Source organism: Podarcis gaigeae (genome assembly GCF_964106915.1).
Source record: "Podarcis gaigeae genome assembly, chromosome: Z".
Taxonomy (NCBI): Eukaryota; Metazoa; Chordata; class Lepidosauria; order Squamata; family Lacertidae; genus Podarcis; species Podarcis gaigeae.
In genome coordinates, this window is record NC_139691.1 from 51,019,775 (window position 1) to 51,037,212 (window position 17,438).

Consider the following 17,438-nt stretch of genomic DNA (forward strand, 5'->3'; position numbering starts at 1 on the left):
TATTCTGTTCGGAGCCTCCCAGAGTAGCTGGGGAAACAATGGCCAGATGAGCAGGTATCAATATTTTATTTATTTATTTATTACTTATATCCCAGCCCTTCTGGCTAGGTTTCCCCAGCCACTCTGGGCGGCTCCCAAGAGAATATCTAAAACATGATAAAACATAAAACCTCCCTTCCGATTACATTTCCAGCAACAATTATTATAATTATGGTTTCCTTTGTTCAAAATAAATGGATTGATATCATATATATATATATATATACACACACACACACACACACACATATAATTTGTGTACACATATAATTTTGACACACGTATATATATACACACACATATAATTTGTTTATGTATACACTGCCCATCTGGGCAGCTCCCAATAGAATATTAATAATAATAATAAATAACCCTATCCAATCCCTATCCCTAACTCCTATCCCTAATAATAATAATAATAATAATAATAATGCTATTAGTTATACAACGAGCTGGGTTCCGCCCACATTTTTTCCAGGGGGCAAAGGCTTAAAAAACCCCACCATAACCCGCCCCCCCAACCTGTCCCCTCCCACCCAATTTCCCTGTTTCCCCCCCAGGCCTTCCCATCTCTAAACCTGAGCCTGCAGAACTCCTGGTTGCGATTCTCGGAAGCTTTCCCAAACCGCCCAGAGGTCTTGGGTAGGGATGGGAAGGCTTGCAGGAAACCAGGTTCCCCCCCGTTTTTTAAGCTGTTTTTTCTATAAATGGGGAGGGGGGTATTCAAACTATGTCAAACTGCTTTTTTCCAATTCCCTTGGGGGGAGGACAGCTTTGGGGGAAAACAGGGGGAAAAAGGTTTTTTCCCAGGCCTTCCTTCTCTAATCTTGGGTGATTTCCTTTATTTTTTAATTTAATGTTATTGTTTCATTGTATCTCATCATTATTAGTGATTATTAGCATTTTTATTATTATCAGTATTTGTATTATATGATTATATGATTATTGCTGTTATTTCTATCCCACCCATTTGATAAAGAAATAAAAAATAAATCAAGGAAGAAATATGATGGTTTTGGGGCAACACAGGACAAATAATAATTTTTGTTGTTGTTAAATTCAGGAGCCAAAATGTCCAAACTCCATGACGTTCCAGATCTGTATTATTTATATCCCACCCATTTCATAAAGAAATAAATCAAGGAAGGATTTTCATGATTATTTTCAGGTAATCCTCTCAGATGGGCTAGTACAAACAATAGAATGGATACTGGATATTGGTGCATATTGTTGTTGTTACATTTTTATGTTTATATTATTATTTATTTCCCCCAAATTTCATAAAGAAATAAGAGTCAAAAAAGGACTCGGATTATGTCCGCTTTTCAAAATTAACATTATTATTAATATTAATATCAATTATTAATATTATTTGCTACTTAATATTACTTAATATTATTACATGATTTGATTGGTTATTTAATAGTCCACATTAATATCATTATATATTAATTTTAATCAATATTATTCTAGATTAATATTAATTAATATCATTGTTTAGGAATAGTCCATATTTTAAAATAAATATTATTATCAATTTTTTTAGGTGGGGAGAGATGTCACAAACACAAGATCGATATGAAGATTCGTGTATTGGCATAAATTTGCATATAAGTTTCACATCTTTTTATATAGACAATCTCAGGTCAAATTTACACAGATATAATTTCCATATATCTATACATATATAGTCTTTATTATGTATAATATATACAGGCATGTAAAAAGGGGGGGGGGTTTCTGTGTCCAGAGGGAACCGCAAAGGTCATCCAGCCCAACCCCAGGCAAGGCCACCTCATTGCCAATCATTGTGGTACCAACCATTGTGGTTGCCCGAGTCATCCAACCATCTCCCAGCTTCCTTCTTTTCCTTCGTCCCTCCATCTTTCCATTCTTCCTTCCTTTGTCCCTACTTCCTTTTTTCTGTCTTTCCTTCCTTCCCTGTTTCCTTCCTTTCTCCCTCCTTCCTTTTCTCTGTCCTTCCTTCCTTCTTTCCTTTGTCTCTCTCTCCCTTTCTCTGCCCTTCCTTCTTTCCTTCGTCCCTCCTTCCTTTTCTCCTCCCTCCCTCCCTCCCTCCCTTTCTTTGTCCTTCCTTCCTTTGTCCCTTCTTCACTCCTTTTCTCCATTAATCCTTCCCCATTTCCTTCCTCCCTTCATCCCTTTCTCTATCCTCCCTCCCTCCCTCCCTTCCTTCGTCCTCCTCCTTTTCTGTCCCTTTCCGTCCTTCCTTCCTTCATCCCTGCCTCCCTTTCTCCGTTCTTCCTACCCCATTTCCTTCCTCCCTTCCTCTGTCCTTCCTTCCTTCTTTCCTCCCTCTCTCCACTGGACGGTCCTGTGCCAATTCTTGCAGTGGGTGGGGTCACCCAACCGCATCCCAGCTTTCAGAGCCGAGGAGTTGGACTACATGACCGGGCTCCCGCCAATGGAGCCCAGGGCACTTCAGCCCGCTGAGAGAAAATTGCCGCCTTCCCCGCAAAACAGCCGCCTCGTCACACTTCCCTGAACGTCCTCTCAGCAAGCCTCACTTTGCCGCCGGTGCCATCAATGGGCGCACTGGCTCCTCGCCCGCCTGCCTGGCTGCTGACTCCTCTGCCGCCCTTGCCAGGGCGGTGTAGTTCCTCGCCACCTCCTCCACCTGAGCCAGCAGTGCCCGCCGCCGTGCCTCTTTGCCCACCACCGCTGCCGTCTCCGCCAACCGCGCCAGCACCCGGAAGCTCCCAGCGACGGCCGGCAGCAGCCGTGCCGGGTTCTTTTCGGCGCCCGCTACCCGCCGGCAGGCGGCCCTCAGCTCCCGGAAGGCCAGTGCCAGCTCCCGCCGGCCCTCATCTGGCACTGACGCCCCATTCCCTGCCGCTGCTGCACATTGCTGCAGGGCGCCCAGCAGCTGTTCAGCGTCGAGCCTCACCGCTGAGAACCCACCAGGGAAGGCGTACTCCCGGCCACACAGCTCCCGGATGCGGTCGAGGCCCGATGCTGCCCGCAGGTCAATCTCCTGTGTCCGGGCTGCTGTATCCGGCATTGGCGGCACCGAGTAGCACAGCTCATCGGCCTCGTCATCACCTCCCCGCGCTGAGAAGCAGGAGCGCACTGAGCAGCAGCCCTCTCCACCCTGCCCCAGTTGCCGTGGGCACACGTCATCCGGGAAATGCGACGCTGGATCACCCTCTTCTGGAACGGCCCCTTCCCCGCTGGCGCAGCGCTGCAGCTTCTCGTAGCGTGGCACTGCTGCCACCACACACTCGGTCCCCATGCAGGAGGTGCTCTTTTCCACATCTCTCGGCTCTGGGCTGGCCGAGCGCACCCGTCGACTCGGGAATCCTTGTGCCACCCGCTGCGGGCAACTCTCTCTCCCTCGGCAGTCGCACCGCGACACACTGGGTGCTGTTGGCACAGGGCTGGTGCCAGGTGGGCAACCACAGCCCCCCGGCGCCGGACCCTTCAGGAGTTGCTCCAGGAACTCCAGTTCAAACTGCTTCACTTTCCGGAGTTGCGCCCGGCGTTCATCCGTTTCCCGTTTGAGCCGTGCTGGGAATGTCGCTGAGAAAAGCTTCCGGAAGCGGAACGCCGGCCGGGGCACCCGTGGCTGTGCCGGGACCTCCAGATCCTCTCCGTGTGGCACCTTGGGTTCGAGATCAGACACTTCCTGCGGTGGGGGAACCATAGTATCTCTCCAGATCCTATCCGCCGGCATCTGGCAGCTCTCTGTCTCCTTCTGGGGACACTCCGGTTCAGGGTTCGAGGGGCAAGGCTGAGCGCTGGGACTTGGTTTGGCCTCGGTGAGCCACACTGATGAGGACTTCCCAGTCTTCGCCTGCCAAGTGGGCACCCCACAGCCTTTCAAGCGGAAAGGTAAGTCCTTCTGGACCAGGAAGCCATCCGGGTCAACCCGTTGTGCCAGAAAGTAGGTGGCGTTGGGGGAAGCGTCTGCGTCATGGCCGGAGTCGGGGTCGAGGGCGGCCAGGACGATGAGACCTGGAGAAACCACAAGGGCCAGGAGCATCAGGATGTTGAATAATAATAATACTAGGGTTATTACCCTATCCCTAATCCCTATCCCTATCTTGAACCCCTATCCCTAACCCTAATTATTATTATTATTATCTTATTATTTCTACTCTGCCCATCTGGCTGGGTTTCCCCAGCCACTCTGGGCAGCTCCCAAAACACAACAACATGATGATAATAACCATAATCATAACAATAATCAACAACAATAATAATAATAATGTTGTTGTTGTTGATGATGATGATGATAATCCCATCCCTAATCCCTATCCCAAGGGATGGATTCAACTGTAGTGATCAGATGGGATTACCATGAGGAATTATAAAATATGCATCAAGCCATTGTGTCCACGATGAATGCATTGTGTTGACTGGGTTTAATTCATTGACAATAATTTCTGACCAAATCCCACAACCCTCTGCATCTCTGGCCATTTCCTCTACTGCCCATTTCTCTTTCTTGACAAGTCACTTACACAGCCCAGTTGCTTTGCCAGGCATGCATCCTGGGCCATAAAGATAGTGGGCAAGTTTCTTTGATGTAGCTTTTCTGAAATGTTAATCTCAGGATGTTGAACTTAGGGCCTGGAAACAGATCTCACCTGAAGGTGATAATGATCGCTGTCTTCCTGGCCATCCTTATGTATATTGCTTGTTTATCATCTCCCAGGGTTGCCAGATGCACTCCTTTGTAGTTCTGTTTTGTTTACCCCAGAAATATGTGTGCTTAATTAGTTTTAGTAGTTTAACTTTGTCCCCACATGGGGTTTGTTGAAATGCTCAGAAGAAATCTGATTGGTTCTTACGAACACTCTGTAAAAAGTTCTTTTGTGAATAAGACAACCTGGGCCAGGAGGGTGGAGAGACAGATTATTATACGCACCCTTCCAGAGTCTTGCTGGTTCAAGCATCTGTGTGTATTCTTATTGATCAGAGTTCAATAAGAACACCTCACTCGACACCCTCTTCAATACTACTACTACTATTAATAATAATAATGATATTGATGATGATGTTAATAATAATAAAAATAATAATCTATCCCTATGCCTGGGGGTATGGGACACGGGTGGCGCCGTGGGTAAAAGCCTCAGCGCCTAGGGCTTGCCGATCGAAAGATCAGCGGTTCGAATCCCCGCGGCGGGGTGCGCTCCCGTTGCTCGGTCCCAGCGCCTGCCAACCTAGCAGTTCGAAAGCACCCCCGGGTGCAAGTAGATAAATAGGGACCGCTTACTGGTGGGAAGGTAAACGGCGTTTCCGTGTGCTGCGCTGGCTCACCAGATGCAGCTTGTCACGCTGGCCACGTGACCCGGAAGTGTCTCCGGACAGCGCTGGCCCCCGGCCTCTTGAGTGAGATGGGCGCACAACCCTAGAGTCTATCAAGACTGGCCTGTACGGGCAGGGGTACCTTTACCTTTATGCCTGGGGGTGGACTTGACACCCTCTTCAATACTAATACTAATATTAATACTACTACTACTACTACTACTACTACTAATAATAATAACTCTATCCCTAACCTGTGGATGGACTTGACACCCTCTTCAATACTACTATTACTACTACTAATACTAATAACCCTATTCCTAATCCCTATTTCAGGGGGTGGGCTCGACGCCATCTTCAATACCCGTGGCTGGCGCCGGTGGTCCATCCTCCGCCTCCGCCAGGGCTTCCAGGGCCTGCAGGGTCGACACCAGCGCCTCATCGAGATCCTGGGCTCGTTCCCGGACCGTCCGGGACCCCGGTACCACCGCCTCGACGAAGGTCACCGGTAGCTGGCACCTGGCATCCTCGCTTGGTGCCGCCCGCTGGCGCCGGGCGTCGTCCTCATCAGAGCTATTGTCCCCGAAGCCAGGTGGCGGTGCCGCGATGGCCAGGGCGGTGGTGGGGTCGTCCTCATCGCCCTCGCTGCCCGGCGGCGGCAGCGCCGTCAGATCCAGGCCAGCACGGCTCAGGCTCCGTCCGGGACCGTCCACCGAGCGGGCTCGGGCACGCCTGGCACCGCAGCCCTCGCCCTCGGCACCCGGGAGTTTCAGCACTGGATCCGACTTGGTCCTGGGCCGCGTTTCCCCATCTCCGAAGATCCGGTTCTGGTTGAGGTCGGGGCGGCGGCGGCGTGGCAGCTCCGGTGGCATAGCACGGCGGTTGCTGCAGGCACTACGGTTCCCAGCCTCCTTCTCTCTGCCTGGAAAAGGAGAGACCGGAGGGTGAGGATGGTTGCCAGGGAAGGTGCTCCGGGGTTGTATTGTATAGTCCAACCCTCTTGACCCGTGATTGGCCTGATTCAAACCTGGAAACTCCAGCGTGTCTGTAGGGCATTCATATTTTCTGCACCTAAATGTATTATTATTACTATTATTATTATTGATGTCTCTATTCTCAGTAGAGAAATATAAATGCATGTTGTTGCTGTTATTTCGGATGTCCCTATTTTCATAGGAGAAATGTAAAATTATTATTATTATTATTATTATTAAGATTCTCCCTATTATTGTTGGAGAAACGAAAGAGTAAAATTGTTGTTGTTGTTAATGACATCCATATTTTCATAGGAAAAATGTAAAATTATTGTGGTCATTATTATTGATGTCTCTATTCTCAGCGGGGAAACGTAAAAGCATTATTGTTCTTTTCTTGTTGTTGTTGTTATTTAGGATATGCTTATTTTCATTGGAGAAATGTAAGATGATGATGATGATGATTGTCCCTTTTCTCGTTGGAGAAATATAAGAGTGGACGAATGGGCGGGACATAAATTGTTGTTGTTGTTGTTAACAGGGACCCAGGCTGGCTTCCCTCAATCTGGGATTTTAATCCCTTTGGAAAAATCAGACATCTCAGCTGGTTGGAATTTTCTGAGCTTGGAAATGTACCTGTCTTGGTCATGGGAGCTGGTATATAAATTCTCATTCTCATTCTAATAATAATATAAGTATTAATATTCATATTAATATTTGAATACTATATATAGTAAATTATATATCTGGGAACTCCAGGATGTAGGCCGGTAGATACATTCAATTAATTAAAAAGAAAAGAAAATAATAAAAAAGAATAGCATAGCATAGCATGGCATGGCATGGCATGGCATGGCATAACATAACATAACATAAAGGTAAAGGTAAAGGTACCCCTGCCCGTACGGGCCAGTCTTGACAGACTCTGGGGTTGTGCGCCCATCTCACTCAAGAGGCCAGGGGCCAGCGCTGTCCGGAGACACTTCCGGGTCACGTGGCCAGCGTGACATCGCTGCTCTGGCGAGCCAGAGCCGCACACGGAAACGCCGTTTACCTTCCCGCTGGTAAGCGGTCCCTATTTATCTACTTGCACCCGGAGGTGCTTTCGAACTGCTAGGTTGGCAGGCGCTGGGACCGAGCAGCGGGAGCGCACCCCGCCGCAGGGATTCGAACCGCTGACCTTTCGATCAGCAAGTCCTAGGCGCTGAGGCTTTAACCCACAGCGCCACCTGCGTCCCTCTAACATAACATAACATAACATAAAATATAACAACAACAGGGGGACCCAGGAATTGAGCGGTATATAAATTCAATTAATAATTCTATTATTATTATTGACGTCTCTATTCTCAGCAGAAAAATGTAAAAGCATGATTGTTGTTGTTTTGATGCTGTTGCTGTTATTGATGCTGTTATTTAGGATGTCCCTATTTTCATAGGTGGTGCTGGAGGAGACTCTTGAGAGTCCCATGGACTGCAAGAAGATCAAACCTATCCATTCTGAAGGAAATCAGCCCTGAGTGCTCACTGGAAGGACAGATCCTGAAGCTGAGGCTCCAATACTTTGGCCACCTCATGAGAAGAGAAGAGTCCCTGGAAAAGACCCTGATGTTGGGAAAGATGGAGGGCACAAGGAGAAGGGGACGACAGAGGACGAGATGGTTGGACAGTGTTCTTGAAGCTACAAACATGAGTCTGAAGAAACTGCGGGAGGCAGTGGAAGACAGGAGTGCCTGGCATGCTCTGGTCCAGGGGGTCACAGAGTGTCGGACACGACTAAACAACTAAACAACAACAACATTTTCATAGGAGAAATGTAAAATCGTTGTTGTCGTCTCAACAGAGAAATGTAAAAGCATTATTGTTGTTTTGTTGTTGTTATTTAGCATTTTGCCTATTTTCATAGGAGAAATGTAAGACTATTATTATTATTATTATTATTATTATTATTATTAAAATTGTCCCTTTTTGTTGGAGAAATGTAAGAGTAAATTTAATAATAATAATAATAATAATAATAATAATAATAGTATTACAGGGGGCCAGGCTGGCTTCCTTCAATCTGGGATTCTGGGATTTCATCCCCTCCAGAAAAATCTGACTTTCAGCTGCTTCGAATTTCCCTTGCTTGGAAACGTACCTGCCTTGGTCATGGGAGGCGGTGCGACCGGGAAAAGCGTCCTTCTGGAGTCGGCCAGTAGGTGGCAGTAGCCAGAAATGAGGCCAGCAAAATTGGTGGCTTCTGGCCACTCCATCAGAAGCACCAGCGGCTGGGGAGAGAAGTAGTATTGGAATCATAAAATCATAAAATATTGATCTTTATTATTATTATTGGAATAATAGGACCATACAATATTCTAGTCTATTACTATACAGTCATACCTCAGGTTGAAGTAGCTTCGGGATGAATATTTTCAGGTTGTGCTCTGCGGCGACCCGGAAGTAATAGAGCACGCGCTTCCGGGTTTTGCCACTCCCGCATGGCAGATGCTCAAAATGACGTCATGCGCATGCACAGAATTGGCAAATCGCGACACGTGCAGACACGGGTTGCGTTCGCTTCAGGATGCGAATGGGGCTCTGGAACTGTAGGAGTGCACATTTCCAGAGTGTGAGGATCAGATGGGATTACTATGAGGAATTATAAAATATGCATCAAGCCATTGTGTCCGCTATGAAAGCATGGCATTGACTGGGTTAGATTCACTGACAATAATTTCTGATCAAATCCCACAAGCCTCTGCATTTCCGGCCATTTTCTCTACTGTTCATTTTCTAAGCCTGACAGGCACGTATCAGCATTCTAAATACACAGGCCAGTTGCTTCATCAGGCATCCTGAGCCATAAAAGATAGTAGGTAGCTTCTTTGATGTAGTTTTTTAATCTTTAGATAGATCTTAAGGGCCAGGAAGAGTGTTCACAAAGAGATGGTAAATACTACCTGTCTTTCCTTCCTTTATTGCTGTTTATGACCTCCAAGTTTGCTGAATGCATTCTTCCTTTTTAGTTCTGTTTTATTTACCCCAGAAGTATGCATGCTTAAATTAGTTTTGTAGTGTAACTTTGCCCTCACGTGGGGTTTTTTTAAATGCTCAGAGGAAATCTGATTGGTTCTTACGAACACTGGGTAAAAAGTTCTTTTGTGAATAAAACGACCTGGGCCAAAGAGTGGACAGGAATTATTATTATACGCACTCCTCCCAGAGTCTTGCTGGTTGAAGCCTCTGTGTGTTATTAATCAGAGTCTAATCCTTCCTTTGCTTTGGGAACGCTACAGGAACAGATCCCATTTGCATCCAGAGGTACCACTGTATTCTTATTGTTCTCATCATAATAAAGCCTGAATATTATTTAAATGAAAAATCTGATTTAAGTAATAAAAATCTAATTTAAATCAGAATATAAATTGAATGAAAAGAATCCGATATAAATTGAAATAATCAGATTTTTTAAAAAATGTGCTTTAAATTAAAATCTGATCCAAATCAAAAAATCTGATTCTTTGAATAATTTTTTTATTTAAATAGAAAAAATGTGATTTAAATTTAAAATGTTATTTAAATCAAAACCAAATCTAAAATTTAAAAATCTGATTTAAATTTTTTAAATTCAGATTTAAAATTTTGAAAATCTGATAGAAAAAACCCCAAAGAAAATCCGAGTGATGGGATGGCCCCCAGGTGGCCCTCCAGCCTGCCCACCTTTGCATCCACAATGCCGGTCTCCACCCTTGCCACACCCGGGTTCTCCCGGAAGAGTTGGACTCTGCTGATCTGGCTGAATTCGCACAGGACAGTGGTCAGATTGGTGCGGAGGTCGATGACGTGACTCACGCCATGGCGGGGGCCCACCAGGAGGGTGGGGGCCGTGTCCTGGCCATCCTACGAGAGAGTCAGAGTAGTCAAACTCAGACCTGGAACCCAGAATAAGGACTTGGAACCAAACTGGAACCTGGAACCAGAATCCAAGCCCGGAACCCTAGCTGAACTGAACTGGAAACCAGAACCAGGAACCAAAACCTGGAACCAGAATCCAGGAACTGGAACTGAACCAGGAACCGCAACTGGAATCAAAGCCGGGAACTAAACCTGGAACCAGAATCCAAGCCCGGAACCCTAACCAAACTGAACTGGAAACCAGAACCAGGAACTGGAAACCAAACCAGAAACTGGAACCCAGAATACAAGCTCGGAACCCGGAACTGGGAACCAGAAAACAGGACCTGGCACCAGAATCTGAGCCCAGAACCTGAAACAGAAACAAAACCAGAACTCGGAAACCCTACCATCCCGACGGTCTGGAAGATGACACCAGAGAAGGTGGGCAGCCGGTCGAGGAGGCGTAGGTACTGGAGCTTGGCCCGGGTAGGGGAGACCTGCGAGGAGAGAATCGGGGGGACCCTTGGGGTCATCCGGTCTGATCCCAGGCTCAAGGCGGGGGTTAGGGACCCATCCCAGGGGTTAGGGTCCCACCTGGGCGCTGTGCCGCTGGTGCGCCTTCAGCTGTTGTGAGAGCGACCGGCGCAGGAGCTTGTCCTTGGTAACCGGCAACAGAGAGGGAGGCAAGAAGGGCTCCAGACCCCACTCCTTCCTGGGGAGAAAAGGAAACGCACACACTCCAATTTACCGTACTTCCTTCCTGCCTACCTTTCTCTGTTCTTTCTTCCTTTCTTCCTTCCTTCCTCCCCCCTCCCTCTCTCCCTTTCTCAGTTCTTCCTTCCCCATTTCCACCCTCCCTCTGTTCTTCCTTCTGTTTCCTTCCTTCAACCCTTCCTCCCTTTCTCTGTCTCTTCCTCCCTCCCTCCCTCCCTCCCTCCCTCTGCTCTTCCTTCCCTGATTCCTTCCTTTGTTCATTTCTTCATTCCTCCTTCCTTTTCTCTATCCTCCTTCCCTCCCTTTCTTTGTTCTTTCTTCCTTGTTACCCTCCTTCCTTTCTCTGTTCTCCCTCCCTTCCTTCTTTCTGCTGTCCCTCCCTCCCTTTTTGTTTTTCCTTCCCCCTTCCTTCCTTTCTCCTTCCTTCCTTCCTTCCTTCCTTCCTTCCTTCCTTCCTTCCTTCCTAAGGAAGGAAACAAAGAAGGAAGAACAGAGAAAGGGAGGGAGGAAAAAAAGAAGGAAGGAAGGAAGGACGGACGGACAGAGAAAGGGAGTGAGGGACGAAGGAAGGAAGGACGGTTGGCTGTCCCGGGTGTGGGAACAAGGGTTGGTCAGGATGACCCTCAGGGTTCCCCCCGGAACTCACTCACTCGACGTTTCTGAGCGCCACCTTGTGGCTGGGACGGGTGGCTGAGACGGTGATATAGATGTGGAGCGCCGTCAGGACCAGGAGCGACTCCGGATCGGGGTCGGCACCAAACCGCTCCCGGATGACATCGTTGCGGCTCTGGAGAGGGAATTATAAGCACCGCCTAGTGGTTACCGCGAGGGACTGGGAAGCAGTGACTAGTGGTTATTGACTAGAAAGCAGCACCTAGTGGTTTGTGAGTTGTAAGCAGTCCCTAGTGGTTAGATCGAGGGACTAGGAAGACTAGTAAGCTGGAACTAGTGCTTACCCCCAGCAAAATAATAATAATAATAAATTTGTACCCCGCCCATTTGAGGAGTGAGAACCACTAGGTAGAGCAGGCGGCTAGAAGGAAGGATTGGGACCCTCTAACCACACATTCACACCCCCCCGCTGACCTGGATGTAGAGGTATTCAAAGGCGGCAGCGTCTCGCCGCAACAGTTCGGCAGGGTCTTTAGGATAAAAGCTGACCCGAAAAAGGCACCGCATGCCTTGGTAGTGGGTCCGTTGAACGACCTGGGGGGAGGAAGGAGAGCTCTGGCAAGGGGGTGGGCTAGATGACCCTGGGGTCCCTTTCCCCTGTCCATCCTTGTGGGATTTGGGAGGAAGGGAGGGAGGGACGAAGGGAGGGTGGGAGGGATGATGGAAGGAAGGAGAAAAGGAGGGAGAGACGAAGGAAGGAGGGAGGGAAAGAAGGAAAGAAAGAAGGAAGGAAGGAAGGAAGGAAGGAAGGAAGGAAGGAAGGAGAGAGAGAGAGGGACAAAGGAAGGAAAGAAGGTAGGAAAGAAGGAGGAAAAGAAGGAAGGAAGGACAGAGAAAGGGAGTGAGGAAAAGGTAGGAAGGATGGATGGGAGGGAGGGAGGATTTCAAAGCTCTGGTGGGGGGGTTGGACTAGATGACCCCCCGGCTCCCTCCTGACTCACGTGGGCCAAAGGCTGCTTCTCCTGTAGGAGGAGAAACTGGTGGCTCCGCTCGGGGCTGCGGTATTCCAAGACGAGGGAAAAATGCTCAATCCGCCGCAGGGAAAGGCGATCCTGGAGGGTTGCCATCACATCCTGGGAGGGTCGAGAGAAAAGCATTTTTGGAAGAATAAGAAAAATAAATCAGGTTTTTTACAGTAAGGTTCAGCCTTGCTGGCACCCCCTTAATAGTGACAATCAGAGGGAGGTTTTCTTTTTGGAATAATCAATTTTTACAGTTCTATCAAAAATGACTGATTTGGTTCTACTATTAGAAATACACAGACTGATAATTATAAAATGATGTTGAGGTTTAATAAGTTAACTTTTTATTTGGACAACTGTTTTGCTCTACTTTACTGGAAGGAGAAGAAGAATCATAATAACAATTATTTAACTCAAACAATAACATGATAGCATCTGTATCCATGTTTGTTAACTGATGTTGATAAAAAAGGACTGTGTTTTAGCACACATTAAAAACTTAAAATAAATCCTTCCTTCCTGATGTATTAAGAATTACAATGTATCAAGAATTAAGAATGTAACTTAAATAGAATTAAATAAATAAAATAGAATATAACTTCAATACATTCCTTTGGACTAGAATGTAACATAATAGAAAATCTCTAGAAATATTTTTCCTTTGAAAGCATTTTACAAGTCACTAACCACTAGGCGCTGCTTCCCAGCCCCTTGCTCTAATCACTAGACACTGCTTCCCTTTCTACCTTGACGGTGGTGCGGCTGTCAAAGGTGAAGGACTTGACCTGCCCGTTTTCGAGGAAAACCTTCAGGACGTTGGGGATGAGGAGGAGGGCTTCCTTCTTCAGCATCTCCTGTGGGCGGAAAAGCAGAGGCTGGCGGAATAATAATAATAATAATAATAATAATAATAATAATAATAATAAAACAACTACCTGACTTTTAGAAGACATCTGAAGGTAGCCCTGTTTAGGCAAGTTTTAAGGTTTGATGTTTTATTCTGTTTTTAATCTGTTTTTAATCACCCAGCTGGATGGGCCAGGTATAAATATAAATATAAATATAAATATAAATATAAATATAAATATAAATATTATTATTATTATTATTATTATTATTATTATTATTATTATTTATTACTTATACCTCACCCACCTGCCCGGGCCTCCCCAGTCACTCTGTGCAGCACATTAGCTATCTTTAACAAGCCCAAAGAGGCAATGGAGACATGAAGAAAGGAAACGACCACATCCCCACCCTTCCAGAACTTTCCAGAACTCACCGGCTCCGGCTCCGAGAAGCGCACTTTGGCAGGGTTGGACCTCAGCTTGGCCTTCTTCGCAGCACTGATGAAGGCCGACTTGGGCGACTGGAAGGGGAGAAGGAAAAGACGGGCCTTGTGGGAGAGGTCGGCCGCCTTCCAAAATCTCAGCCGGAAAAGCAGATTCCCAACTTGCCAGGGGGTGGGGGTTGAGTGGATGACCCCCGGGGATCTCACCTGATGGGTTTGCAGCACAGTGAAGACAGCGGACTCCTTGGCGCTTCTGTGGCAGGAAAGGAACAAAGGAGACATTTAGGGTTTCTTTGATATTTCTGTCTCTCCAGGGAGTTGGACTGGATGACCCTCAGGGGTCCCAGCTCCCCTGCGTTGAAATTCCTGAAAGAATCCATGGATTTGTAGAGGAGGCAGGAACTGCAGCTCTTAAATTTCAGAAGGGTCACCCAGTCCGACCAGCGTGTCTTGAACCCGCTTCCTCCTTCCTCACCTCACAATTTCGATGAATCTCTCCTGGGCAACATCACTCACGTCTTCGTCACCGATAGCCCAGATCTGGTCCCCGGGAAAGAGTTTGTCCTCTGAGGGTCCGCCTGCCAAAGGAAGGGGCAGCTGGTGTCTGTCGGGGGGAGAGAGACCCTCAGCGTCATCTAGTCCAACCCCCTTCCAACTCGATGATCTGATGCTGAGATTTATCCCTGGAATCCTCACCTGCCACTACTGAACGCACCACCACGGGCCTCTCGCCACCGGCCACAAAGCCAAACCCTCTGTCCGGGTGGCGCCGGATCGTCACCTGTTGGAAGGCCTCGGAAGGCGGCGGTCCCCATTCCATAGCATCCCAGCTTTCCTCTGGCATTGCATCTCCAGCGGCGGGAGAAGACAGGATTCCAGGACACAGGGAGGGAAGAATCCTATCCTTGGTCTCTATCCTAATGCACAGAATCTGGGATGCCAGCAAGGTTGAACCTTTCTGTAAAAAAGGGATTTTATTATTCCAAAAAAGGAAACCTTATCCCTAACCCTAACCATATCCCTACTCCTATCTCTAACCCCTATCCCTAACCCTTATCTCTTATCCCTAACCAGGGGCATCTTACCTATAGAGACTAGTGGCATGGGGCATCAGGGAAGTGGTGGAGGCTGAATGCGGCGCCTCCCAGCATCAGCTCGTCACCCTTGCCTGCCTTCTCCAGCCCCGCAGGCAGCGCTGTCCTCCCTAAAAAAAGGTGGACAACTTTGGGAAACGGGGGGGGGGGCACCGGAGGGAGCTTTGCACCACAGTGCTTGATATGCTTAAGATGGCCCTGCCCCTAACCCCTAACCCCACCCCTACCCCTAACCCCCAACCTCATGCCTAACCCCAACCCCTATCCCTACCCTCAACGCCTAACCCTTATCTCTTCCCTGCATTTCAGCCTTCATCAACCGCAAAGTTGGCATCGATTTGCACATTGCATTTTCGCCAACCAGATCTGGCATTATGGCTTTCCTTTGCCATTTTGTAATCAACTGCAATTCAATAACTGATTGCATTTTTTATTTTATTTTTAAACCAGAACCATTTTTTTATTCGTTGGGACACAGCTTCTCCACAAAAAGGCCCCACAAATAATGCAAACGTAAATGTCCAGTTAAGGCACCACCTCTTTTAACATTCACAATAGAGCTCAACATATTGCTTTTTTAAATTATAATTCATCGCATTTCAGCTGCTGTTTGCAATTGGCCTTCAGATCCAGGAAAATCCAGCAGCAGCAGGGCCTGATCCTATCTCAGAGGAGGAGAACCCTACTCACTGTGGGTGGGAGAGATGCCCTCTGGCCATGTCACTTCCTCCTTTTCTCCTCCTTTTCTCCTGCCAGAAAGAGGGAGGGAGGGAGGGAGGGAGGGAAGAATTCAGCAGATCAAGAATATGAAAGGAATTGGCTGCTGGCCTGGTCCCAGAGAAAGGGATGGGAAAAGAGAGGGGGAGAGAGAGAAGAGAGGGAGAGAGGAAGGGAGATTTGAGAGAGGAATGGAGAGGCAGAGAAAGAATGTAAAGAGAGAGAGAGAGGAGATGGAAAGAAAGGGTAAGGGGAGATGGGGAAGAGAGGAAGGAAGGGGGGGAGAGATGCGACACTGGAGGGAGAGGAGAAAGAAAGAGAGAAGGGGGGGAATAGGGAAGAGAAAGGAGTCCAGGGAGGGGGAGGGAGGGAAAGAGAAAAAAGGGGGGGGGAGATAAAGGGAGATTTGAGAGAGGAATGGAGAGGGAGAGAAAGAAAGAAAGGGAGGAGACGGGGAAGGTGAGAAAGAGAAGGAGGCCTGAGATTCATCCGGCATCGGCATGACCTGTTTTTGACATCCTAATAATAGTAATAATAATACAGTAATAATAATAGGCGTTCCTCTGACCCACCAAGCTTGTAACTCCATCCAAAGTAGCCTTGGCGGTCCCTTCCCTCCCTATTATTATTCTCCTCTTCTCTCCTTCCCCCCATCTCTCCTCTCCTCCTCTCATTTCGTCGTTCTCTCCTTTGATACCTTCCTCGGAGGTCGGGTGGTTGGATGGAGATTCTTGGAAACGGACCATTCGCGGCGGCAGGAATCTCAAGAGAGAAGCCTGGAATCCAGTGAGGTGACATTCGTGGTTCCCCCAAACCCCGAGGTCCTTTTCACACGTGCTATGAGCAGCGGGTCAGACTGGATGACCCTCAGGTACATTCGCATCCGAACCTTCCATTCGCCAGGCAATCACTGGTGCCGGGGAAAGGATCGAAATGGACTTACCCGCTTGGGGTGTGTGTAAGGAGGACTTTGAGGGGAATCCTGTCCCCCATCTGTCCCAATGGGGGTCCCCACACCCCACATTCGCCCCACAACCGTCGCCATCCGTAGCCCCCCAAAAGCAGGAGGCGAGATGGGGCGCCGGGGCCGTTGCATCCCCCTTTGTGAAAGCGGGGTGGGGAACCAAAGGGATTTGCCCGCGGGGGGGGGCACATACCCTCCAAACTGCCACCTTCGTAGCCCCCCAAGCGCATGCTTTGGGCTACGGGGCCGCCCATCTTTCGAGAAAAGAGGGGCAGGAAGAGGGAGGGAGCCGTTTGGGGGGGCATTAGGAGAACTTGAGGGCCCCTCGACCTGCTCCGTCGGGAACCCCAAAACCAGAAGGGGGAGGACGCATACCTCGGGCGCAAGCAGACCCCCTCCCCAGTTGTGGTTTTTTATGGGGGTCGTGGGCCTTACCGGGACTTCCTGCGGCCCCCCGAAATCGGACCGGGAAGACGGCGGGGGGCAGCTCCGGCCGCGCCTGCGCACTCGCGGCGCTCGTCGTCACTGCAGTACACGGGAAGGGAGGGGGAAGCGAAGAGGGGAGGAGTGCCCCAAAAGTCATCCAGACTGACCCCCCCCCCGCGAGGCGGGAAACGGAGCGCAGGATCCTAGAATGGGGGAGCTAGAAGGGAGCCCTAAAAGTAATCCAGTCTGACCCCCCCTACAATGCAGGGATCTAGAATGGGGAGCTGGAAGGGAGCCCCAAAAGTCATCCAGTCTGACCCTCCTGTAATGCAGGGATCTAGAATGGGGGACCCAGAAGGGAGCCTCAAAAGTCATCCAGTCTGACCCCCCCGGTTGTATATAGATTCTAATAATAATAATAATAATAATAATAAT

At 48.3% G+C, this 17,438-nt stretch overlaps 1 protein-coding gene across 11 annotated transcripts; it reads right to left on the reverse strand.

The window, feature by feature from the left end:
* Nucleotides 1-1,614: 1,614 nt before the first annotated feature.
* On the reverse strand, nt 1,615-17,415 carry LOC310836406 (FERM and PDZ domain-containing protein 3-like). 11 transcript variants are annotated; one of them, XM_083721531.1, is made up of 15 exons: nt 17,013-17,415; nt 14,499-14,733; nt 14,278-14,380; nt 14,010-14,055; nt 13,794-13,880; nt 13,258-13,386; nt 12,491-12,622; nt 11,964-12,083; nt 11,528-11,664; nt 10,758-10,875; nt 10,571-10,660; nt 9,987-10,166; nt 8,425-8,554; nt 5,675-6,232; nt 1,615-4,011 (listed from the first exon to the last, which is right to left on the reverse strand). In XM_083721531.1, exons 2-15 carry the CDS (start codon nt 14,644-14,646, stop codon nt 2,561-2,563), a joined length of 3,429 nt encoding a protein of 1,142 aa, XP_083577657.1. In that variant the 5' UTR covers nt 14,647-14,733; nt 17,013-17,415; the 3' UTR covers nt 1,615-2,560. The 11 variants fall into 11 exon arrangements, with proteins under 11 accessions (XP_083577657.1, XP_083577649.1, XP_083577654.1 ...); XM_083721523.1 differs by having other exon boundaries at nt 13,258-13,365; nt 14,499-14,760; XM_083721528.1 differs by having other exon boundaries at nt 14,499-14,760.
* Between the last annotated feature and the right edge of the window lie 23 nt (nt 17,416-17,438).